Genomic DNA, 26968 nt, shown 5'->3' on the forward strand with positions numbered 1-26968 from the left:
CATGTCATATTAATCTATAAGACATGTCATCAATTTTAGTAGCCATGTCATATTATTTTTGTGAAAATGATTGTAGAAAATACATGTGGCAAAATCACTTCTCAAATATAGTCTAGAGGATACACATACATAAAAGTACTTTTATAACTTCTAAATTAGATATCCCCGGTAAAGATGTTCTAGTCCTACCCCTTCATACCCCTTCACTCACTTATAATGATACATCTTATATCTTCTACATATCTCTTCTTTTACTAATATGATTTTTTTTTTCAAAAAAAGAAATATCAAGGAAAGAAGAGAAGACAGATAACTGAGGGTTGACGAAGAAGATGGACTTGTACTAGTTGACCAAATGTCCAATGGTCTTTCTATTCAAGAACCATATAATTAATCAAAAATATCCTGGATTTATTTATAATTTCTTCAGATTTTGAAAATTCATTGGACCTACCAACCGTTGTAATCTTTGTATACAACCAGAAAAAAAAAATGGAGTGACTATCAAACGTAGCCGTTGGGTTACCTTGAACGTTCCTTGCGGTACCACTGAAATGGTTCTGTCTGTATAGCTGGATTAGAAAGCGTCTGCGGGTAAAGACAGAAACATCTCCTATAAGAAATCAAACACCTCAAGGAGATGAGAAAAAAACTCATAAGTAAGAACAAAGTAAGAAAGAAAGAAAGAAAGAGTGAGAGAGAGAAGATGAACAAGGTGCTGGGTCGGTTCTTGGTAGCCATTTTCTCTATTGTTTATACACAGCTGGTTAATGGTCAATCTTTGCGAGGTTGCCAAAATAAATGTGGCAACCTCTCAATCGAGTACCCTTTTGGCATTTCTACTGGTTGTTACTATGCCGAACAAAATAACTTCAACCTCACCTGTAATGAAACAACAAACGAGCTATTCGCTGGCGGCCTGCCAGTGATCAACATTTCTCACAACGGCGAGCTGCGCATCCTCAAGTCTGGCTGAGGGAACTTCCTACAACACAACTCTGAGTAACTTCACTTTTTCCAGCAAGAACAGTTTCACTGCCGTGGGTTGTAACACTTACGCCTTCATGACCGCAATTTATGAAGATCGGAACTACTCGACTGGATGCTTGTCCATATGCGATTCCATCCCAAAGGAAAACGGGCAGTGTTCTGGCGAAGGCTGCTGTCAAACCTCCGTCCCTATGGAGAGCAAACGTTTCATAATCAGCTCAGGTCGCTTTGCAGAGGCGTCTGTTAATAACTCCAATACTTGCTCCTACGCCTTTCTTGTCGAAGAAGGTATGTTTAGCTTCTTTCCTTCCCGAGATCTTCAGAATCTTCGGAATGTTACCAAGTTCCCTGTAGTACTGGATTGGTCCATTGGAGGACAGACATGCCAGCAAGTTGGAAACACAAGCATATGCGGTCAGAATAGCGTATGTTTGGACTCTACTACTAGAACCGGGTATAACTGCAAATGTAAAGCCGGTTACGATGGGAATCCATACCTTCCAGAAGGTTGCCGAGGTAACTATGTTTTTAACTTCCTTCATTATTCTTTTGTGCGTTATTAAATGTTTTCCTCACACATTTCTTGTTGCATCTTCTTTCCTTGGGACAGACATGATGAGTGTACTACTAGTAGTACTATCCATAGACATAACTGTTCAGATTCCAGAACCTGTGTAAACACGATGGGCCACTTCCTTTGTAGTTGTCCATCTGGTTTAGAATTGAATGCCACCACCAATGGCTGCATGCGCAAACACAAGCCTGAAAACCATAGATGGATTATAATCGTTCTTGGTAAGCCTCCCTCAGTTATTCTTAATTTTTTTTTAATCTTTTGTGAATTATAACGACTCTCTAAATCATTTACGGGTGATGTCATCAGGAACAACCGTCGGCTTCTTCGCCATCCTGCTTGTTGTTATCTGCGTACAACATAAAAGGAAGCACATGAAAAACATTGAGCTACGGAAACAATTCTTTGAGCAAAACGGTGGCGGCATGCTGCAGCAGCGACTCTCAGGAGCAGGGCCATCAAATGTTGATGTCAAAATCTTTACCGAGGAAGGCATGAAAAAAGCAACCAATGGTTATGAAGAAAGTAGAATCTTGGGTCAGGGAGGCCAGGGAACAGTCTACAAAGGGATATTACCGGACAGCTCGGTAGTTGCTATAAAGAAAGCTAGGCTTGGAGACATCAGCCAAGTAGAGCAGTTCATCAACGAAGTTCTTGTGCTTTCACAGATCAACCACAGGAACGTGGTCAAGCTCCTGGGCTGCTGTCTGGAGACAGAAGTTCCCTTGCTGGTCTACGAGTTTATTAACAGTGGCACCCTTTACGATCGCTTGCACGGTTCCATGTCTGATTCTTCTCTTACTTGGGAGCACCGCCTGAGGATAGCCGTGGAAATCGCTGGAACTCTTGCATACCTTCACTCCTCTGCTTCTATTCCAATCATCCACCGTGATGTCAAGACTGCTAATATTCTCCTGGATGAAAACTTAACTGTAAAGGTAGCTGACTTTGGTGCTTCAAGGCTGATACCTATGGATAAAGAGCAGCTCACAACTATGGTGCAAGGGACTCTCGGTTACCTAGACCCAGAATACTACAACACAGGGTTCCTAAACGAGAAGAGTGATGTCTATAGCTTTGGGGTAGTTCTGATGGAACTTCTCACAGGCCAAAAGGCATTGTGCTTTGAACAACCACAACAGTCAAAACATCTTGTGAATTACTTTGCTTGTGCCATGAAAGAGGATAGGTTGCACGAGATTATTGATAGCCAAGTGATGAATGAGTCTAATCAGAGGGAGATACATGAAGCTGCAAGAATTGCTGTTGAGTGTACAAGACTGATGGGAGAGGAGAGGCCAAGGATGAAAGAAGTAGCTGCACAGCTTGAGGCCTTGGGGGTTGCAAAAACGAAACAAGAGTGGTCGGATCAGTATAATGAGACAGAGGTGAATGAGCACTTGGTCGGTGTTGAAATGTTATCAGCACAAGGGGATACTAGTACCACTGGCTATGACAGCATCAAGAATGTGACAAGATTACACATTGAAGCTGGGCGCTGATATATTTGTCAGTCCAGCTCTCACAAAATCACTTGTATCTCTTTTGTTTGTGAAAAAGGAATAAAGTCATTTCCTCGTTGCTTTTGTTCTCCTAAACATCTTTAAAAAATATAAGAGTATCAAACATGAAATTCAAGAACATTGATGCTACGAGAGCTTCTTCTAGATCATCAATAAGCAAGTTAATTATTCCTCTTCTGTTCACATAGTGGATAATATTATCTCAATAAGACCTTCTAAATCTCTATGTATGGTCTGGTCTGCAGTGCTGCCAAAGTCATCAATTATTTATTTATTGTCAAATTGTATTACGATTAGAAGGAAATTTCTATATATATTTCATGGTCATGTTAGAAGATTCCTTGCAACTATATCAACCAGCCTAATTAACCTTTGAATATTAAGAAAGTAAAATCCCTGTTAATTTGATAATTAAAAAGTCACTATTAATCGGTGACAAAAAAAAAAGTCACTATTAACAAAACCAAATTGGTTTCCTAACTATGAGAAAGAAAACTAACAAGATACCAAGAAGAGAAGAGAGGACCGGTACCGAAAAAGTTGTCACTATTAAACCGAATCAAAGGGACACGTATTGATCTTATATGAGTGAGTTACATTATAAGACACTTTTTACTTTTCTTTTACTCTTTAAGACACTTTCTGCATGAGAGACATAATTGTTGTGTTTGAAAACTGTTTTGGACGTTTATACCCCTGCGTGACTGACTGACGTAAATGGCTTTCGTTTCTTTTGTTAAACCAATAATTAGATGGTAACTTGTATTTAGATAGTTCAGTTCGTGAATTTATTAGTTATAGGTTTATGGAATATTGTTTTCTAATTGTTCGTGGATGGACTTGTGTGTACGGCAAAATAGAGAGGTATTTAATTGGTGGATGGGTATGAATTGTGGACAATTAGTTGTGGACATAAAAAAAATGTCTTGTATTGATGTTTAACGAACACATCCACTAAAAAGTAACGATCTTGAGAAGTTTCCAATTATGATCAGATCCAACAACCACATTACCAACAAACATAACACTCTGAAAAATCTTCCTTCACAGTTCGAAACCAATACTATAACCTAAAGCGAAAAAGATAAAGTGGAAAGACTCATAGTTTCAGGCTCAAATTAAGAAACGATTTGAACTTCATTCTTGTTAACTCGTAATCTCCATCATTGAACGTTAGAACACTCATGACTTTTCTATCAGAAAAAATCATGGAAATTGGAGAAGCTTGGACATAGAACATGTGGATAAGATAAATGTGGACACAAGGACTGTGGACAGTTGATCTTCTTCTCCTACTCGTATCCACAAGCCTATAATCTTTCTCCACAAACTAAACAATACAATAAGATCATTGTTGATGATACATAGCAATAGGTTTAGGCTTATGCAGAGGTATCAATGTCCTGATCAAAAAGAAATTCTAGTCCTCCTACATCGCAAAGCAAATCCATTGGCGATACTCCACAAATAACCAAAAGCTTCTCAATCCCGCTATATCTCTTGTCTCGTAAACAAAACCTATGTAATATATTGTTAATCCTTTCCTAATAAAGGGTCTACGGACCATACACTTCCCATAAATTCTATGAAGAATAGTTTTCAATTTCCCTTTCTCTAGGATCTTCTGTCTCAAGCAACTCAAGCAACTTGAACACAAAGGAGTGGCTAACATACCGTTAACAGCCTTAGTATCTGTATCAGAAGGAACACAAAGCAAAACAATTTCTTTAATATGTGGATACAACTCGAACATAATTAGAGCTTTGTGTTAAAGTTGCTAAGATAATTTGAGACATAAACTAATCTGTAATATACATAATTAGAACAAAGCAAACACAATATCTTTTTTTTTGATCAAAAAACAATATCTTTAATATGTGGATACAACTCCAGCATAATTAGAGCTTACATCATAAACTGAATCACAAACTCATTGTGTGAAAAAAAAAAAAAGTATCTAGGTTTTTTTTTAAGTCTGTAACAGAATCACAAAACAAAACCACAAACCCATTTTGTTTTGGGTTTTATGTCTGAAGAAGAAGAATAAGAATCTGGAGATTTTGTATCAGAGCTATCATCGATTAACAAATGGGGTCCGTTGAGTCAGCTAAAAACTCACTGGGTTTGGCTTCAATTCCCACGGCGGAGCTCAGATATTTTGACGGAGATGAGTTCAGTGACTTTGGAAACTCGCAATTTGATTCGACGAACGAGATTTGGCCGACTCCATGGCTGCATCCATGACTCCATTGCAGCTACCTCGAGCTCACCCACGGCGAATCCCGAGTTCATCCACTATCTGAAACTCCACCGTAGCTTCCTTAAGATTATCCGTGACGGATCCCAAGCTCATCACGATCGATTTCATTACAAGTTTTGGTCTCATCACACCCATCTATGTTGATTTTGTTGGGAACTCTCAGAATTTGAGCATCTGGGAAAAATATAATTAGGTAAGGAGAGATAATGTACTTTAACGAGTAAGAAAAGAGGAAGAATGAAAAAGTAAAGTTTGATCTAGTCTGAGGGTATTGGAGTCTTTAGACACACAAAATGTGTGTGGCAAGTGGAATGTGTGTCCAAGTGTAATTGTAAACTCATAATGTGTCTCTCAAAGTAAATTTTTCATCTTATATTAGGATATATGAAACATATTTGCTTTGCGTGTTATTTTTGCATATGGTCTTGTTGATTTTGTTCTTGCAATTACTGTGAAAGTGGGTGAAGAAACCATTTCATATACAGGTTCCTTATCAGATATATGTTGAATCTATGCGGATATACTTGTTCGGATCCCTGAATCCGAACCGATTCAGTACCGATATATTTTTCAACCCGTATTTAATCGAGTATTTGTGTATATTTGAATCCGACCCAAAACCCGATTTTTGGGATCGGTACAATTTCGGATCCTCAGATCCGAAAAAGTATACATAATACTTCTCACCTTGTTATATGCTGACTAATATATAGTTTAGAATCACCATGAAGTTTACATACGGGAGTATTTTGTACTGCTGGGACCACAAGTCTTATCAATCGGCTGACCAGACGTTTTAGGTATAACAGAATACTATTGTTGGTCCGTTTTAGACGAATCTATCTTATTAAAACAGAAATATTCTGTTGGACCTAACATTTATTTTGTAAGTTTTTAAATTAAATACACATTTATACTATATAGTTAAACATACATTAAATCACTTTATGTTCTTTTCTTTATACTACTATCCATGTTTCCAAACAATATACTTATTTCTTTATACTACTATCAATGTTTCCAAACAATATATTTTTATACTACTATCAATGTTTCCAAATAATACAATAATTAATCTTAATTATTTTATATCTATCATTTTCTCTTTAAAATTTTGTAGAAACGTCATAATTTTAAAGTTCACTATCATAAATTGCAAAATAGTGAACTTTAAAATTCCGATTATAAGATTACAAATTATGAAGCTATTACAATTTAAATTCAATTAGATTACATATCGGTCATCCATCAGTTCAATCGGTTAGTCTCGGATTTTAGTGATTTTTTAATATGAATATTTTAAAAACATAAATTGAATTGTCAGATCTCCGGATTAACCGGTATAATCACAATCGGGTTGAATTTAAAAATACTGATTTAAATAAAAAATATTTTAAATACACATTCTTTAAAATTTACAAGATATTTGTTAAATTATTAGTGAAATTTTTCATCGTAAAATATTCTGCGCTTCAAAAACGCGGATCAAAATCTAGTACTATATATAAGTGGGAGTATTTTGACATGTAGTTTAGAGGCTTGGATAACGAATGAGATTGTGTATCTCCTCACGTTATATTGATATGTCAATCCTAGTAGTGCCAATACTTGCTCATCCTCAAAAAATCACAATCTTCTACCATTTACAATCTACAGCAATTTCAGCAGCAAAAACCAAGACCATAGACCCCCCTGTGGGAGGAAGAAAGTGATAGTTTTAACCTTATGCATTAAATCCAGAACATGAAGACAATGATTTTCGGTATAACATCAAAAATTTTGATTTTGGCATTGCTAGATTTGCTTGTGCTACTGCAGTGTGTGAAAATTATCATCAAAGATTGCATTTTCTTCAGCTTCTTGATCAAAGTAAATAGTAAGCAACACCTTCACTCTAAGACAAACTTCATAATTATCCTCAGGAGGAAGTAACTGTTAAGAATTTGCATGGTTGTATCATAGAAAGTGCAGTAACTTTTTGAAGATTGACGAAGACATAATTCAAATGGTGGCGGATCTACGTGTAACAGCAAGGAGGCAATTGCCACCACAATAATATAAAAATTAAATAAAATGCATTAAAAATATAACTAATTGTGTAGTTTAGATCATCTCCAATGTACACCTCTATATTTTCCTCTAAAATAGAGATTTCTATTATAGAGGTGGATTTGTTCCAATGTATGCTTCTATAATATAGTTTCTCTATTTTAGAGAAAAATATAGAAAAATTCTACTTTTTGCCACTATATTTAGAGATGAAAATATCATATCTCTATATTTTCTTCTATAAATAAAAGAACTCTATTATATAGGCATACATTGGAGCAAATCCACATCTATAATAGAGTTTCTTTATTTTAGAAGAAAATATAAAAATTAAAATAAAGGTAGGTTGGAGATGGTTTTAGTTAGTAAAACCTTCGTATCACACTCATTATTTTTGATTTTTCTTTTTTTGCCCCCACTCAATATATATTCTAGATCCACCAGTGATGGTTGACAAAATGTCCACTAATCTTTTAAAATTACCGAATGGTTTTTCTACTCAAAATCATTAAATATAATTAGAGCATATGTACGTAGTTTGAATATTTACCATTTCTTCACATTTGAAGATTTCTTATTAACAACCGATCGTAATCTTTGAATACTACAAAATATAAGAGTCACGTTGTTAAATCAAAGCAGACGTACACGTTGGGATATAATATATGGTATGTGGAGTACTTTGACGTCCTTCTTGAATTACATTGACATGGTCTTGATTTTCTAGCTGCATTTATATATAGAGAACATCTCAAAACTTGAGGTTTATTTCCAAATCCTATAAGAAAGAAAAGGACATGAGAAAACCTTAGAAAGAGAAACAAAGAGAGAAAAGAAGAGAGGTTGAAGATGAACATGGTGGTGCATGGTCTGTTTTTGGTGGCTATTTTAATTCTTGCTTCTACAAAGCTGGTTATGGGTCAATCTACGCCAATTTGCCAAACGAAATGCGGCAACGTCTCAATCGAGTTCCCTTTTGGCCTTTCTACTGGTTGTTACTATGCCGGACAAGATAACTTCAACCTCACCTGTAATGAAACAACAAACGAGCTATTCTTTTTCAACATGCAAGTGATCAACATTGCTCACAGCGGCGAGCTACGCGTCCTCCAGTCTACATCCTTCACCTGCTACAACAGCGAAAATAATACTAATGAACTTTTCTACAACACTAATCTGGTTAACTTTACTCTTTCCAACAAGAACAGGTTCACTGCCGTGGGTTGTAACACATACGCGTTCATGACCACGTTTAAAAGAGACCGAAACTACTCAACTGGATGTTTGTCGTTATGCGATTCCACTCCAAAAGAAAACGGGCTGTGTTCTGGTGACGGATGCTGCCAAACCTCCGTTCCTAAGAGGAGCAGACGTTTCAGAATCAGATCCAGACGCTTTGACAGGGAGACGTCTGTTAGTGACTTTAATCCTTGCTTCTATGCCTTTCTTGTCGAAGATGGTATGTTTAGCTTCTCTCCTTCCCAAGATCTTCAGAATCTGCGGAATGTTACCAAGTTCCCTATAGTATTGGATTGGTCCATTGGAGAACAGACATGCCTGCAAGTCGGAAACACAAGCATATGCGGTAAAAACAGCGAGTGTTTGAACTCTACTACTAGAACCGGGTATAACTGCAAATGCAAAGCCGGTTACGAAGGGAATCCATACCTTCTAGACGGCTGCCAAGGTACTACGATACAGGCCCTGTTCGTTTGCAGGTCGCTAGCGTCAGCGACCAACTTCAGCGACCAAACGTTGTTCGTTTACTGGTCATGGATTCAGCGACTGATCGCAGCGATCAAACTCTAGCGACCAGCGACTAAAAATTTCGGACGCTAAAAATGTTAGCGGTAAGATTAAAATCGTGCGATTAATTTTTTTTTTAAAAAAAAAATAGTCGCTGCGATCGATTACGCGACCTCCAAACAAACAACATCAGCGACATTAAATTGCAGTCGCTGGTCGCTGACTCTGGTCGCTAACGCTAGCGACCAGCAAACGAACAGGGCCACAATTTCCATTCTTCTTTTGTGCGTTATTAAATGTTTTCCTCACACATTTCTTTGTTGCATCTTTTTCCTTGCGACAGACATAGATGAGTGTACTACTAGTAGTACTATTTATAGACATAACTGTTCAGCTTCCAGCACCTGTAATAACACGATGGGACACTTCCTTTGTTATTGCCCACCTGGTTACAACTTAAATGCCACCAATAATAGCTGCATGCGTAAAGGCAGGTCTGAATACTATGGATGGACTAGAATTTTTCTTGGTAAGCTCCCCCTCCCTTATTCCGGATCCTATATATTTTTTGGGGGGAAAATAACACTCTCTCTAATCATCTTTGGGTGATGACAGCAACAACCGTCGGCTTCTTGGCCATCCTACTTGTCTTCGGCTGTGTAGAACAGAAAATAAAGCACAGGAAAAACACCGAGCTCCGAAAACACTTTTTTGAGCAAAACGGTGGCGGCATGCTGCGGCAGAGGCTCTCAGGTGCAGGGACATCAAATTCTGATGTCAAAATCTTTACTGAAGAAGGCATGAAGGAAGCAACTAATGGTTATGAAGAAAGCAGAATCTTGGGCCAGGGAGGCCAAGGAACAGTTTACAAAGGGATATTGCCAGACAACTCCGTAGTTGCTATAAAGAAAGCTAGGCTTGGAGACAGCAGCCAAGTAGAGCAGTTCATTAATGAAGTGCTAGTTCTTTCACAGATCAACCATAGGAATGTTGTCAAGCTCTTGGGGTGCTGTCTAGAGACTGAAGTTCCCTTGCTGGTCTATGAGTTCATAAACAGTGGAACCCTTTACGATCACTTGCACGGTTCAATGTCTAATTCTTATTTGACATGGGAGCACCGCCTGAGAATAGCGGTGGAAATCGCTGGAACTCTTGCCTACCTTCACTCCTCTGCTTCAATTCCAATCATCCACCGTGATGTCAAGACTGCTAATATTCTTCTGGATGAAAACTTAACTGCAAAGGTAGCTGACTTTGGTGCTTCAAGGCTGATACCTATGGACAAAGAGCAGCTCACAACTATGGTGCAAGGCACTCTAGGTTACCTAGACCCAGAATACTACAACACAGGGTTGCTAAATGAAAAGAGCGATGTTTATAGCTTTGGGGTAGTTCTGATGGAACTGCTCACAGGCCAAAAGGCATTGTGCTTCGAAAAACCACAACAGTCAAAACATCTTGTGAATTACTTTGCTTGTGCCATGAAAGAGGATAGGTTGCACGAGGTTGTTGACAGCCAAGTGATGAAAGAGAATAACCAGAGGGAGATACATGAAGCTGCAAGAATTGCTGTTGAGTGTACAAGACTGATGGGAGAGGAGAGGCCAAGGATGAAAGAAGTAGCTGCACAGCTGGAGGCCTTGGGAGTCGCCAAAACCAAACATGAGTTGTCGGATCAGTATAATGAGCCAGAGGTGAATAAGCACTTGGTCGGTGTTGAAATCTTACCAGCACAAGGGGATACTGGTACCACTGGCTATGACAGCATCAAGAATGTAACAAGATTAAACATTGAAGCTGGCCGTTGATTAGACTGTAGGCCATGTTACATTGGATCATGATCATGTTTCTTTTCTCTTACTTTTCATCCTAGACATTTAAAATACATAATAAAAGAAATGACATTAAGAAAACCCTCTGTGCTCGAGAGATTCTTGATTCGTCAGATCATCATTGTTACATGTATTTAAGCAAAAAAAAATCATTAATCATTGTGTTTATAACTCTCCTTGATTGGAACTGTAGATTTCGGTACCAGATTTGGTAATGGAAAAGTTCAGTGTCTCTCAGGGATTAAGATATGAAATGCGATGTTACCCTCATAAGTGTCGCAATCAGTTTATATATAGAGTTATAATAAACCAATTAAGAGCATATCTGACTTTTCCTTATAAATAAGGTTAACATCGCATTTAATTTCTGAACCTAGAAATTCCGACGTCTTGATATGAAAGAAAAGAACCACTAAAAGGTTTTGGAGAAATACATTTTCCATTAACTTTTCTGTATGTAGTGTATATTTTTCCGCTATAAGAACAGAGCATGATATGATCAGGAGCCTGAGTAAATATATTTTATAGCGGCTCTGATATGAGGCGGCTCTTAAATAAGTGGTACAAAACTCTTGCAAGGTTTCTTAGCATATATAATAGCATTTAAAAATAAATAACCAATAAGGTAAAAAAACTTATCACTCAAGAGGTTCTCAAAAATAACATGTTTATCAAACTCTTTTTTTTTTCATTTTTTCATTTTTCATATCTTTATATTCATTCTATTTACAAGAAACTCTTGTAGATATCCTCCACTACAGTTACCCTTAACTACATCTTCACATCATTCACCAGAACAATCACTTATAGTGGTGATACATCTACGTCTTCAAAAAAAAAATATCAATGAAAGAAGAGAAGACGGATAACTGAGGGTTGACGGAGAAGACGGACTTGTACTAGTTGACCAATGTCTAATGGTTTTTCTATTCAATAATCAAATAATTAATCAAATATAGCCTGAATTTGTTTACCATTTCTTCAGATTTTTAAGAGTCATAGGACCTACCAACCATTGTAATCATTGTATACAACCAAAAAAAATGAAGTCACTTGCAAACGTAGGCGTTGGGTTGGGGTACTCTAACATCTTCCTTGCGTTACCACTGAAATGGTCCTGTCTGTATAGCTGGATTAGAAAGCGGCTGCGAGTAAGGACATAAACATCTCATATAAGAAATCAAACACCTCAAGGAGATGAGAAAAACTCCAAAATAAGAAGAAGAAAAAAAAAAGAAAGAAAGCGAGAAGATGAACAAAGTGCATGGTCTGTTCTTGGTGGCCATTTTCTCGCTTGCTTATACATCAGCGGTCGGATAAGTATAATGAGCCAGAGGAGACCGAGCACTTGGTCGGTGTTGAAATCTTATCAGCACAATCCCTAGTACCACTGCCTATGACAGCATCAAGAATGTGACAAATTTACACATTGAAGCTGGGCGCTGATATATTTGTCGGTCAAGCTCTCACAAAATCACTTGTATCTCTTTTGTTTGTGAAAAAAGAATAAAATCATTTCCTCATTGTTTTTGTCCTCCTAAACATTTTTAAAATGGAGTATCAAACATGAAATTCAAGAAACATTGATGCTTTGAGAGATTCTTGTAATCATCAATAACCATGTTAATTATTCATCTTCTTTTCACATAGTTGATAAAGTTACGTCAATAAGACCTTTTATATCTCTTTGTAGGGTATGCAGTGTGAGCCAAAATCATCAACTTAACAGTCTCGTGAAGTTCTAATACGATTAGAGTGCAATTTTCATATTTTGAAAAATAATATGGTCACATTAGAAGATAATTTCCTAGCAACTATATCAACCAGCTTAAGCTTTGAATAGTAAGAACACTAGTCACTGTTAACAAAACCAAATTGGTTTCCTAACTATGAGGAAACGAACAAAATATCAAGAAAAGAAGAGAGGACCAGTAACCTGAAGTTGTCACTATTAAACCCGAATTAAAGGGACACGTACTGATCTTACATTAGGATTATTTGAACGTTCTCCTTTTTGCGTGTTACATTAACCACATGTTCTTGTTGAATTTAGTTCGTGCAATTACTGGGAAAATGAGCGAATAATACATTTCATATACAGGTTTCTTATAAGAACAGACCTCAAGCAGATGAGAAATATTAAACACAAAAGAGCAAAACATATATAGAGAGAGAATAGAGGTAGAAGATGAAGGTGCATGGTGTGTTATTGGTGGTTGTTTTCTTTTACCTTACGTATACACAACTGGTGAAGGGGCAACTTCAACCTCGCGAAGGTTGCAAAACTAGATGTGGCAACGTCGACATCAAGTACCCTTTTGGCATTTCTTCAGGTTGTTACTATCCCGGAGATGATAGTTTCAATATCACCTGTAAGGAAGAAAGGCCATACGTCTTAGGCAACATTACAGTGGAAAACTTTACTCACAGCGGCCAGCTACAAGTTCTGCTTAACCGATCCTATTATTGCCACGAGGAAAATACATCCTATAGCAGCGAATATGAACTGGGTAATTTATCCATCTCCACCAGAAACAAGCTTACTTTAGTAGGATGTGATGCTATGGCAATGCTGGTTGCCGTTTCTGGAGATAAACCTTACGCAGATGTATGCGTATCAGTATGCGATTCTCAAAAACCGGCAAATAGAAAATGTGACGGTGAAGGTTGCTGCACAGCAGACATCCCTGCCCCATTGTCTTTGGATAGGTATGCGGTCGCAGCTCAATTACTTCCCTTGCAGTCAGCGAACCAGACTTCCGTGGATCATGTTGATCCTTGCGTCTACGCTTTTCTCGTTGAAGACGGTAAGTTTGACTTCAGTTCTCCAGAAGATGTTAACCGTACGAGTTACCCTGTGGAACTAGATTGGTCTATTGGAAACAAGACATGCGGGGATGTTGGAAACACAACCATATGCGGTGGGAACAGCACATGTTCTGATTCTACTCGTGGAAAGGGTTATATCTGCAAATGTAAAGACGGTTACGATGGGAACCCATACCTGTCAGATCAACACGGTTGCCAAGGTACTAATTCAAATTAATTTCTTTTGTTTATCTTTTTTGAAACACATATTAATTTCTTTTGATTGTTAATTGTTTTTGCTCATACATTTCTCGTTGCGTTTTGGCATCGCTTTCTTTGGAGCAGACTTCAACGAGTGTGTTACTGGTAGACATAACTGTTCAGATCCAAGCACTTGTATAGATAAAGTTGGAGGCTTCGAATGTAAGTGCCAGTTTGGTTTCCTGTTAAACACCACCACTATGAGTTGCAAGCTCGATACGAGTGGGAAGCGCAAGGGTATAGACTTAAAATGGCTTATGATTCTTATTGGTAAGCTTCCCTCACTTTGTTTCTTTTAAGTATTTACCCTTGCAGCTCATAGTCATCCTGCTTAGATGGGCTACTGATCAGCTCACTCCTATGTTGTGTGTGATCAGGAAACGCCATATTCTTTTTGTTCATCCTGCTTGGCGTTACCTGTATGCAACAGAAACTAAAGCACCGGAAAGACTCACTCCGACAAAAATTCTTCGAGCAAAACGGCGGGGGCTTGTTGGTACAGCGACTCTCAGGAGCAGGGGCGTCGAACGTTGACTTCAAAATCTTTACCGAGGAAGGAATGAAGGAAGCAACTAACGGTTATGAAGAGAGCAGAATCTTGGGACAGGGAGGCCAAGGAACAGTTTACAAAGGGATATTGCCAGACAACTCCGTAGCTGCTGTAAAGAAAGCTAGGCTTGGTGGAGACCGTAGCCAAGTAGAGCAGTTCATCTACGAGATGCTGGTGCTTACACAAATCAATCATAGGAACGTTGTCAAGCTCTTGGGATGCTGTCTAGAGACCGAAGTTCCTTTGCTGGTCTATGAGTTTGTATCTAATGGCACCCTTTTTGATCACTTGCATGGTTCCTTGTTTGATTCTTCTCTGACATGGGAACACCGTCTGAGGATAGCAATTGAAGTCGCTGGAACACTTGCATATCTTCACTCCTCTGCTTCTACTCCAATCATCCACCGTGATATCAAGACTGCTAATATTCTCCTGGATGAAAACTTAACTGCAAAGGTAGCTGACTTTGGTGCTTCAAGGCTGATACCGATGGATAAAGAGCAGCTCACGACTATGGTGCAAGGGACTCTCGGTTACCTAGACCCGGAATACTACAACACTGGGTTGCTGAACGAGAAGAGTGATGTCTATAGTTTTGGGGTAGTTTTGATGGAACTTATCTCAGGCCAAAAGGCATTGTGTTTTGGAAGGCCAGAGTACTCAAGACACCTGGTGAGTTACTTTGCTTGTGCCACCAAAGAGAATAGGTTGCATGAGATTATTGACAGACAAGTAATGAGCGAGAATAATCAGAGGGAGATTCAGGAAGCTGCGTTAATTGCTGTTGAGTGCACAAGACTGATGGGAGAAGAAAGACCGAGGATGAAAGAAGTAGCTGCAAAGCTTGAGGGCTTGAGAGTCACTAAGAACAAACATCAGTGGTCGGATCGCTATCCTGCGGAGACTGAACACTTGATATGTGTTGAAACCATATCAGGGCAAGGGGATACGAGTAGCACGGGTTATGATAGTATCAAGAATGTAGCAAGGTTGCATATTGAAGGTGGCCGCTGATATTTTGTTAGTCAAAATCATCATGTCTTTCTTTTCTAGGAATATTGTCATTTCTTTATTAGTTCTCTTCTCTTTTGTCTATTTACATTCATGAACATTTATGCTTTCATTGATTCTTGTATAGTTGTATGTCCTCAATAGGTTCATGGTTCCCCTGAATATTATTCCAATAAGAATCTAAGATACCAATATGGTTACAAAAGAAACTCAAAGAAAGAAACACCAGAATTTAAAGAGAGCACAAAAAAACACCTGATATATAGACCATGCAAGGTTACTTGTACATCAGGCAAATGAAAGAGATCAACTGACTTTGTTAGTGGCAGAGAAGTAATTTGGGACAGAAAATCGTACTTCCTGATGCAATCCAAACACGGTTTTGGCAAAGCCAAGTTTTTTGGTGAATTTTCATAGAGATAAGCAAATGAATAAACAATGTGATTTGAATATGAGCGCAAAGAAAAAAAAGAATGAAATGAGAGAGTGTTCAAGAGGAGGTCCACTAAACCAAAAGAGAATAGGCTTGGTAAAAAAGAAGGAGAAGTTTCAATTCATTAGCTCCGAGGCCCTTTTTCCCGACGTGGCACACACTGACACACAACCGCCGCAGGTACACTCCGGCAACGGATGATACTCGACAGTTCTTGCCAAGATTCGTGTTCTCACAAAGCTTAGATCTTTGTTCAAACCCATCAGAAACACGTAAACATCTGGTGATTACTTTGCTTGTGCCACCAAAGAGAATAGGTTGCATGAGATTATTGACGGCCAAGTAATGAATGAGCATAATCGGAGGGAGGTTCAGGAAGCTGCACTAATTGATGTTATTACGTGTACAAAGACTGATGGGAGAGAGAAAGCCGAAAGATGAAGTGAGTTACTAGCTAGAGACATAAAAGGCCTTGAGAGTCGCACAAACCAAACACCAGTGGTCGGATCAGAATCATGGGGAGGAGACTGGGAACCTTGTCGGTGTTCAAACCATATCAAAGCGCAAGGTGGTACGAGCAGTATTAGCTATGATATCATCAAGAATGTAAACAAGGTTAGACACTGAAGAGATGGCCGCTTATTTCATATGACACTGAAACACCATTATGGTTACAAAAGCAAACTCAATCAAAGAAACACTGCGATTTAAGGTAACACAGAGACAATTGTTATTATTCAGCAGGGTTGTCTAACAGCAGTACAAAAGTGGAGGATCGAACAGACCATAATTTAAAAATAAAAGAAAAATTAAAATATTGAAAATAAATATATAAGTTATGATATAAAACTTTAAACTTTTAAAGTAATACTAAACTTAGAGCTGAAATTTTCAAAAAAAGACATTAAATATATAATAATAAAGCTATAAATTTTTTGAACAGGATTCATAAATAATTCTAAACAGCTCTGTTATTCAGCATCTTTTGGAAGGAGGATCCTTGTTCATGATTTGAATTGTCAAAGAGCTAAATTCCTTATTCAAACCCATCAGAAACGCGTAACGCTCCTCCTTCTCTCTCGCCTCTTCTGCTCGTTTCTTAATCTCGCACCGGCAACCACCATACGCACACTCCGGCAAGGGCTCATACTCCCGAAGCTCCATCCAAGCGCTCCTCACCTTCTGGAAATAGTTCGGGACCGAGTCACCATCTTAAACTCCACGCTCGGGACGAACATCTCTCGGAGTTCGTCCAACGTTTCTGAACCGGGTCCTCCACACTCACACGTGAAAGTTGTTTAAACTCCTTTTCCTATTACGTTGTAACAAAATTAGGAGAGTTTATCTACACAATCTCGAGAATATCTTAACTAAGTTGTTACAAGAATATTCCTATTCTAGCTATCAACACGGTATCTCACCTTCTCGTTCACGCAACTCCTCATCCAATACCTAACCCTCGAGTTGCACGCTTTCCATGCTCCGTATAGCAGAGAGGAAGGTCCCGGTATCACGATGGTGCCGTCCACGAAGGCGGTTTTGTTTTTGATTGCAAGGAAGTTGAGAAACTGGTTCTTCCAGATGAAGTAGTTGTCCTCGGCTACGCTGAGTTTATCCACAGGGAGGTCCTCGTCGGGTTCATTGTCTGGAAAATCTGGATCGACATAGTAGGGAGATAGAGGATCGAATTCCAATTCGGGAGATAGGCTCGCCATAGTTTCCGCCATTGTCACGCACCGGCTCTCTAAGCTTTGTTTATACGTTTTCTAGGGTTGCTTTTTATACCTCTGCTGTTTGAAAAAGGATAATGATTTACATATGGGACAATTGGCCCACCTTTTATATGATTTTCATTTGGGCTTAGTTGGACCTTGGATAGTACTAACTATCAATCACCTGAACTTGAAACAGAAAACAGTGTATGTTTTTTTTTTTTAGGAAAGCATTAACAATTTTTGTTTATATGATTTATAAATTGTTTTCATCAATATATAAACCATACAAATTTAAAATTTTGTTTTATATATTACCACGAGAACGACACCTAAGTTAGATTTAAGAGACAATGTGTTGAATATCCTCAAGAAGAACCAAAATTAGCTACTTACCTATGATGTGAAGTAAGTGACTAACACAATGTCTTTTTGACTCTGAATTACCGAAAATATCCTTTCTCTAACTGACACAGGACCTGCAGCTGTCTGACACAACAGTTTGAGCAGGTTTGGTGGGTCATATGTGACTCTGCGTTGCTTTTTACTTGGACAGTTCTTTTTAGCAGCTTGTTTTCTTATTTTTGCTTTTCTTTCTTATTTTTTAATTATTTTTTAATATAAATCATATTTTTCTATTTCCACCTTTTATAGCACTACTCCAATTTCATCTATATACACTAAAAAGTGATAACGACATTAAACATGAAACCATACATATTTTTAGAAAATAATTAAAGGAGAAAAGAGAAAATTCATTTTCTGGTATCAAATTATTTAGCAGCTTAAGAAAACTATTTAACAGCTAAAATAATATGTATCATATAAAATACTATTTATCTAACAATGTATTGATTCATAAATCATGTATGAATCCATTCATGAACTAACATACTAAGTATCAAACAATATACAATCTCACAAAAAAAAATATCAATCCATTTATCAGCTACACAAAACAATTATCAGGTATGGACAACTCTTTTATAATATCTTATCCACTACTTATCAATTTTCTAGTATCAATCTATGCATCAACTAATAAAACATGTTTCATGTAACTCATCAATGGTTTTTTTATGAACTATACTACGACTTGTTTCTTGGTTTATGATGAACTACACTGTAGTTCATCGATAAATTGACCATCAAAGATGTTACAAATTTTGTTAACGAGTTAACATATTTTGTAACATGTTTACACATTTTGTTAACATTAAATTCTACTTTTTGCTTGTTACAAATTTGTTACCTAATTATATTTTGTTATAACACGTTAAATAAATCAATAACTTAATAATACAATATATAATTCAGTATTATTTACCAATCTAGCACATTATTTTACTCTTAACACAAGAATTTCATCATAGGAAACATAATACTTTTATAGCACTAACTGCAATCTCATCTGGATACACTAAAAATGGCAACGACATTAAACAAGAAAACATACATACTCTTAGAAAATGATTAAAGGAGAGAAGAGAAAACTCATTTTCTGGTATCAAATTATTTATCAGCGACGTTTAAGAAAACTATTTGACAGCTTAAATAATATGTATCAGGTAACAAATTATGTATCATATAACATAGTATTTATATAACAATGTATATATTCATAAATTAATATATGAATCTGTTCATGAACTAACATACTAAGTATCAAACAATATACAATCTTACAAAAAAAATATCAAATCATTTATCAGCTACCTAAAAAACAATTATCAGTTATGAACAACTCTTTTGTAATATCTTATCCACTATTTATCAATTCTTTAGTATCAATTTACGCAACAACTAACAAAAATATGTTTCATGTAACTTATCGATGAATTTTGATGAACTACACTACAACTTGTTTCTTAGTTTAGGATAAACTACACTATAGCTCATCCATAAATTTGACCATGAGACATGTTACAAATGTTGTTAAGCGAGTTAACATATTTTGTAACATGTTACACATTTTTTAACATTGAATTCTATTTTTTTACATGTTACAAATTTTGTTATCTGATTATATTTGTTATAAAACGTTAAAAAGTCAAGAACTTAATAATACAACTATATAATTCAGTACTATTTATTAATCTAGTACATTAATTTACGGCTAACACGAAAAATTTAATTAACTAATTTTAATGTGAACGAATCAGATAGGAAAATTAGCATACTAATAATAACATAATCATATATATATATAATATATATATATATATATATATATTTATGGATTTCACATGGTAAGGTAAATGATATAAACCAAAACAAAATTATTTTGGAAATTTTTTTTCAAACAAAATGAAAAAGAAAGAAAGAGAAAAGAACGAGAAGCTTTGATAAACGTAAAAAGTATAGAGAATGACAAAACAAATGTGATTGAGTGATCTTTAATTTTAGTTTAGTTAATTCACGTTTTAGTTGCAAAATAAAAAACAAATATAAATAAAAAGAAATAGAAAAAGAAAAAGATAAATGCTGGAGGGGAAGGAGTCATCTGACACACATGACACACATCCACATGCGACGCAGAGGCTACTCACTGCAGGTTTGGGTAGCTGGCGGGGGCAAAAACGTCCAGAAAAAAATGTTTCTATAATCTAGGGTATATAGCAAAACTATACTGGTGTTCAAGTGCACTGGCACCAATTTTTCTCTAGATTTAAACCAAATGGACATTGATTTGTCTTGTAGTTTTAACATAAACCAAAATAATATTTTGTTTCATCTGTCTTTAATATATATATAGATTCTCATCTTCTGATTCAGAGGGGTAACAAGATACCTTACCCGGCTTGATACTGGGAGCAGATCTAGAACTAAATTTAATCGAGGACACATAACATTTTTTATTATATTTTTTTTAAACCAATAGAGGGGCACTATCATTGATTAATCTTAATTACTCAAAGAAATTGAAAAATTAGATGGGGACAAGCGTCCCCGTACCGTTCTTACTACGTCTGCCACTGTTTGATATCCAAAATTTTGGAAATCATCAATATCTTTGAAAAAGATGAAAAACATGTTCCCACCCATTTAATTAGTTCTTTGTTAACCAGAAATTTAGCTGATACAATACTTCTCCATCCATGATGGGGAGTAAGAACGGATCGGTTCTAGGGGTGAGGCATTCCTGTAATACTGTCCTTTAAATACTTGAGCAAATAACAATTACTGGAGTGACCCGTATCCCTTATATATTACTTTAAAGTTCCTATCATATTTTCGAGTTGGGATCTTTATCCCAACACAGTGGAATGGCTTATAGTTTATAAGCCAGCAAAAATATAGTTACATACAGTTATAAACATTGGGACATATGAAAAGACACAATCCACAGATGATCCAGCCAATATTGGGCTTCTTCTAATCTCAATAGCTGGGGCTTTCTCTTCTCCAATCGATCACTCCAAAACTCAACTCGGTTTCTTCTACCGAAACCAAAACTAAACTCTGTAGCATTAGTTATATGGTTTGCTTTGTCACACAAGTTGTTAAAAAGTTTTTCTTTATCTTGAATAAATTTTAACATTCATCCAAAAAAAAAATGAAAGGCAACTTTTGTGGCTCTTTTTGGTTATGATATCGTTTTAGCTTGTATTCAGTTCTAGTTATTCATTTTTCCGCTTACAGTTTCAGATAATTAACTAGTTTATATATGTTTGCAGGTCTGTTTGTTTGTTGTGCAAGAAATAGAAAGTAGAAAAGTCACAAGTTCCCAAGATCAATGTGATTTTGGGATGTTTTGGTGAGCTCAAAACCTAGCTCACTAGAGTATATTGAGAACAACTTTACAAGAAATCATTCACACCCAACTCTCCTCACTCACAAACAGAAATTTCTCAGAAAATGAAATTGTCCACCAATAGTTGATACATTGAAGAAGCTTGCATGCATGAGAAATTGAGAAATACAAACTTATTATTTATCTTTTTATTAATTGGACAAATCAAACTTGCACATGAAAAACTCAGAAAGAAACAAGGCGTAAACTTACAAACATTTATATAACTACTGATTACGTGCATATTGATATGACCATTAGTTGATCAACAGGCACATGTTTCAAATTTATTGCAATAAAACTTTAAAAAATACGTTGGAAAAGATGAGAAATCTTTCACTGCTTGGATTTTCTAGTTCAGTCTAGGCTTCTCTTATTACAATCACCAATATCGGTTTCCTTCTTGTCTTTGTCTTCTTGTGTACATCGTATTCTCACCTGCAAAGAATATACAATACCCAATATAACTACTGTCATGCATGCTTCCACATAGGATTTTTTACTTGTTAACTAAACAAGGTGTATATATGTTGTTAGTATTGAGAAAGTAATTAACCGTGGCAGAGAATTCTAATGGTGGTATGGAGGAGGAGGAGATGTGTAGAGGTAAGGATGGTGTGGGGGAGAGTAGTGGTGGACTGGAGGAGGAGGTGATTTATATACGTACTTCTTGGGTGGTGGTGGGGAATGATAGACCGGGGGAGGAGAGTAGTGCTTAACCGGAGGTGGAGGGGATTTGTAGACGTAGTGCTTCTTTGGTGGGGGTGGGAATGGTAAACTGGAGGAGGAGAATAGTGTTTAACCGGAGGAGGGGGATTTGTAGACGTAGTGCTTCTTTGGTGGTGGTGGAGAATGGTAAACCGGAGGAGGAGAATAGTGTTTAACCGGAGGAGGAGGGGATTTGTAGACATAATGTTTCTTTGGTGGTGGTGGGGGAATGGTAAACTGGAGGAGGAGAGTAGTGTTTCACTGGAGGAGGGGAGATTGTAGACGTAATGTTTCTTTGGTGGGGCGGGGAATGGTAAACCGGAGGAGGGGAGTAGTGTTTAACCGGAGGAGGCGGGGATTTGTACACGTAATGTTTCTTTGGTGGTGGTGGAGAGTGATAAACTGGAGGAGGAGAATAGTGCTTAACTGGAGGAGGAGGTGATTTGTACACATAGTGTTTCTTTGGTGGTGGTGGAGAGTGGTAAACCGGAGGAGGAGAGTAGTGTTTAACCGGTGGTGGTGGAGATTTGTAGACATAATGCTTTTTAGGTGGGGGTGGGGAATGGTAAACTGGAGGTGGTGAGTAGTGTTTAACTGGAGGAGGAGGAGATTTGTATACGTAATGTTTTTTGGGTGGTGGTGGTGAGTGGTAAACTGGTGGGGGAGAGTAGTGCTTAACCGGTGGGGGTGGAGATTTGTACACATAGTGTTTCTTAGGTGGTGGTGGAGAATGGTAAACAGGAGGAGGAGAATAGTGTTTCACCGGAGGAGGAGGGGATTTGTACACATAGTGCTTCTTTGGTGGTGGTGGAGAATGGTAAACTGGTGGTGGAGAGTAGTGCTTAACCGGAGGAGGAGGGGATTTGTACACATAGTGCTTCTTTGGTGGTGGTGGGAATGGTAAACCGGTGGGGGAGAGTAGTGCTTAACCGGTGGAGGAGGGGATTTGTAAACGTAGTGCTTCTTTGGTGGTGGTGGAGAGTGATAAACCGGTGGTGGAGAATAGTGTTTAACTGGAGGAGGAGGGGATTTGTATTCGTAGTGTTTCTTGGGCGGTGGTGGAGAATGGTAAACCGGAGGAGAATAATGCTTAACCGGAGGTGGAGGAGAAGAGTAGAAGTAGTTAGCGGTTGATTGTGATACAAAGGTGAGAGAGATTGTTAAGACGAGCAAAGTTGCTACTAAAGTGGCCATTGGAGACCCCATTGATTGTTTTGTTGCTTTGGTTTATGCTCTTTAGGGTCTTCGCTCACGCCCTTTATATAGCTGTTTTCAGTTTTACTTTTTTGACATTGATACCTCGCTGTAAAATTGTAAATTAAGTCATGTAAAAGTACAAGCAGTTCTGTACACCGAACATATATTAAATATTATAGAGAACGAAGTGATATTGGTCTCTCCGATTTTCATTATTGTTTATTATTATCATTATATATTAAGCGCCGATGATTGACATGTTCTCCATGTTCGAACAACGTACTCGTGATTTTCTTATAACGTTGGATCTAGAGTCTCTTTTTCTGAAACCTTACGATTTTTTACATGCTCCTTTTGATAATTCTTTATAAAGAGATTTACTTGAGAACAATTATATAACAATGCAAGTTTCAAAAAAAGAAAAAAATTATATAACAATGCAACACATAGATGGATGGTCTCTTTAAGTAAAAAAGGTAAAGGTTTCGGACTACGTTACATGTACGATATCGATCTAACAACACATGAAAAAATATTTTATTTTAGCATATTATACTTTTAGGACATGCAGAATTGTGTTCGTATTTAAGATGTTCCACTATGTGAACGTCAAGCTAAAACCAACGAATATGATTTCAAGATATGATCAAAAATTTAACAAAAATGGTCCAAACCACTAATTTGGGATCTATCATGTATGAAACTCAACAAAGTTATTAAATCTCTCCCTCTTTCTACTTATCTTTTTTGGTTACATGCATCTTTTTTTTTGTTAAAAGACATATATGCATCTTCTTTTCTGATATTTTTTTCTTGGCTCCTTCAGTAAGTCGTTATGAATGATGGGAAACGAATATCTTTACAATTAATGCTTTAGATAAAGTATTTGCAAAATTCATTTTGAGTTCTCGAGGTTACTTAGTTTAACCTTCCCATCCAATCTTGTTGAAGTTTGGGCTAGTATGATCTCCTTGATGCATGAACTGTTTTCGGCAATAAACCAGCCACATCTTTTTACCAGGTACAGATGAATATATAGGTCAATAATCACATACAGCTAGATATAGCTAAAAATGTTATTTCGAACTCACCTACTTTTTTTTTTGCTTAACAAACTCAACTACTTCCTACTAGTCAAAGATGGTTACCACATCTATTCTTACCTTTTGCTTTCATTACGAAATGAATCAATCCAATACTCAGTATACATAATGTAAATTCAATGTAATTATTCATCTTTAACCACAATGCGATGTATTCCAATAGTATTACAGTTACGCATATATGTCAAAGCCTAGAAATCAGTTTCCATTGGATAGATCCGTAATTAGGTAAACCAAATTTACAATCGGGACGAAAACTTCATCATTTAGTTTGTGTTTATACCTATAAGATACAATTACGGATATTATGGTTTTCCATCTATAGTGGATCTATATCGACTAATATGAAACATGTAAACCTACATTATATAATGTACGTAACATGTTCATCCAAAGCTTGAACTTACATCATTTTCTAAATTAAGTCGTTCATATCTTTCTTTTTCATCAAATACAATTAAATATGCAAGTGTTAGTTTTCTAATCACTATATTTTGTTCAAATAACAGAAAGTATCTTTTAATAAAGTATATGAATAAAATCAAATAATGCGTTGACTCAAGGCGGCCTGTATGAAATGTAATAAGAGAGAACGTGGTCTGTCATACACTCGAATATTGCTCCTGCCGGTGTCAGTGATTCTGTAACTTTCAATTTAGGGAAATTTGGACGCATGACTATAGTACAATTAGAATTGAGGCGATAACCATAGTGAGCGGAGTGCTATGATATTCTTTATATAATATGTATAATGACAAAAATTACCCTTTATTCTTATTCATTCTCAGTCTCATTTGATTTTTGTTTTTTTTTCTTTTATTCAATGATTATTTACAAGTTTATGAAACCGTACGTTACACGACGTATAATTATCATATCTACCAAGTGTTTGATTTTTTCTTCATATTTTTGTTTTGGGTTTACAATTTTGCTACTATCCAATATATATGGGAAAGAAGCAGAGGATGCGTAGAGCTAGTGGAGAAGATGAACAGTATACACTTCGTTGAACTATACTATTTGATAAACATAGAATAGTACACCACGGTGTGTACTGTTACATCATCTCTATGTCTTGTCTTCCAGCAATGTCGCTAATCATTGTTTCCTTACCTCTTTCCACCGTCTCTTCTTTCTCTCCAATTCTTATGTGTATTTTTTTCTCCTACTTCATCAACTCCGACTACACCTCCATCATCCCTTTGCTAATGGTGTATCTTCTTACACTGCTCGACTCTACTATTTAATGATTATAGTATAGTATGTCTCATCTTCTCCTCTACTTCTTATTGTGGTTTTTTACTAATCCCTCAAATTTATTGACAATGCCACTAGTTTCTTCACAAATCGAAAATCCTCCTCCTTTGGTTTAGGGCTTAGGGTTTATGGTTTGGGTTTAGGGTTTAGGATATATGGTTTGGATACATTGTTGGGTTTAGGATTTGGGTTTAGGGTATATGGTTTGGATTTAGGGTATATGGTTTGGATTATGGTTTGGGTTTAGGTTTAGGATATATGGTTTGGGTTTAGGGTTTGGGTTTAGAGCTAGTGTAGAAAATGAACTGTATACACTACGTCGAACTATATTATTTGATAAATATAGAATAGTACACAACGATGTGTACTGTTACATAATCTATATGTCTTGTCTTCCAGCAATGTCGCCAATCATTGTTTCATCACCTATTCCCATTGTCTCTTCTTTTTCTCCAATTCTTGTGGTATTTTTCCCCCTACTTCATCACCTCCATCATCCCTTTGCTAATGGTGTATCCTCTTACATTAGACGACTATACTATTTAATGATTGTAGTATAGTATGTTTCATCTTCTCATCTACTTCTTATGGTGGTTTTTTACTAATCCCTCAAATTTATTGACAATGCCACTAGCTTCTTCACAAATCGGAAATCCTCCTCTTTTGGGTTTATGGTTTATGGTTTGAGTATAGGGTTTAGGGTATATGGTTTGGGTTTAGGTTTCATGGTTTAGAGTTATTCGATTTTTCAAATTTGAAAGGTGTAGAAGTTAAATACTTGCCCATGGGTTCACTAATCCATGGGGGGGGGGGGGGGGTATAGTTTTGAAGAGGAGGGAGGATTTGATTTGAGATTTTGGGTTTTGATCAAAAATAAAATTATAGCAAAGGGGTATATAAGATCAAGGGAGCCTATAGAAGATTTTCCGAAACCATTTCCAAACATAGAAATAAGTAACATTGTTATATATTATGTTAATGTGTTACATTCTATTGTAAAATCGAATAATAAAAATATAAGTGTAAACTAACCAAATATATAATCTTTTTTATAGTATTGGTATCAATTTGTTTTCTATACTATTTTTAAAATAGTATTGTTAGTTAATTGTGCACAATGCGTCAAACAGACGATCACGCGCGTAAAAGGAGATTCTTGTC

At 36.7% G+C, this 26968-nt stretch overlaps 4 protein-coding genes and 1 pseudogene across 5 annotated transcripts; 3 read left to right on the forward strand and 2 right to left on the reverse strand.

Moving 5' to 3' along the window:
* The first annotated feature begins 640 nt into the window (after positions 1-640).
* Positions 641-3156, forward strand: LOC108814085 (putative wall-associated receptor kinase-like 16; annotated as a pseudogene).
* A 4914-nt stretch (positions 3157-8070) lies between these two features.
* Positions 8071-11162, forward strand: LOC108836892 (wall-associated receptor kinase 2-like). The gene is made up of 3 exons (XM_018609987.2): positions 8071-9083; positions 9486-9671; positions 9758-11162. Exons 1-3 carry the CDS (start codon positions 8246-8248, stop codon positions 10948-10950), a joined length of 2217 nt encoding a protein of 738 aa, XP_018465489.2. The 5' UTR covers positions 8071-8245; the 3' UTR covers positions 10951-11162.
* Positions 11163-12210: 1048 nt separating this feature from the next.
* LOC108861894 (wall-associated receptor kinase 5) lies at positions 12211-15813 on the forward strand. Of its 2 annotated transcripts, XM_018635883.2 has the most exons (4): positions 12211-12278; positions 13216-14003; positions 14128-14313; positions 14421-15813. In XM_018635883.2, exons 1-4 carry the CDS (start codon positions 12226-12228, stop codon positions 15605-15607), a joined length of 2214 nt encoding a protein of 737 aa, XP_018491385.2. In that variant the 5' UTR covers positions 12211-12225; the 3' UTR covers positions 15608-15813. The 2 variants fall into 2 exon arrangements, with proteins under 2 accessions (XP_018491385.2, XP_018491376.2); XM_018635874.2 differs by lacking the exon at positions 12211-12278 and having other exon boundaries at positions 13028-14003.
* Positions 15814-17106: 1293 nt separating this feature from the next.
* LOC108858887 (uncharacterized) lies at positions 17107-17854 on the reverse strand. The gene is made up of 2 exons (XM_018632747.2): positions 17459-17854; positions 17107-17349 (listed from the first exon to the last, which is right to left on the reverse strand). Exons 1-2 carry the CDS (start codon positions 17762-17764, stop codon positions 17242-17244), a joined length of 414 nt encoding a protein of 137 aa, XP_018488249.2. The 5' UTR covers positions 17765-17854; the 3' UTR covers positions 17107-17241.
* Positions 17855-21661: 3807 nt separating this feature from the next.
* LOC108808947 (extensin-3) lies at positions 21662-23494 on the reverse strand. Its single transcript, XM_057009849.1, is given in 6 exon segments — positions 21662-21980; positions 22099-22312; positions 22315-22358; positions 22360-22477; positions 22560-23147; positions 23150-23494. Coding segments are annotated over 5 exon segments (1257 nt in total). The 5' UTR covers positions 23457-23494; the 3' UTR covers positions 21662-21980; positions 22099-22112.
* Positions 23495-26968: the final 3474 nt, after the last annotated feature.

This window comes from Raphanus sativus, chromosome 1 (assembly GCF_000801105.2).
Source record: "Raphanus sativus cultivar WK10039 chromosome 1, ASM80110v3, whole genome shotgun sequence".
Taxonomy (NCBI): Eukaryota; Viridiplantae; Streptophyta; class Magnoliopsida; order Brassicales; family Brassicaceae; genus Raphanus; species Raphanus sativus.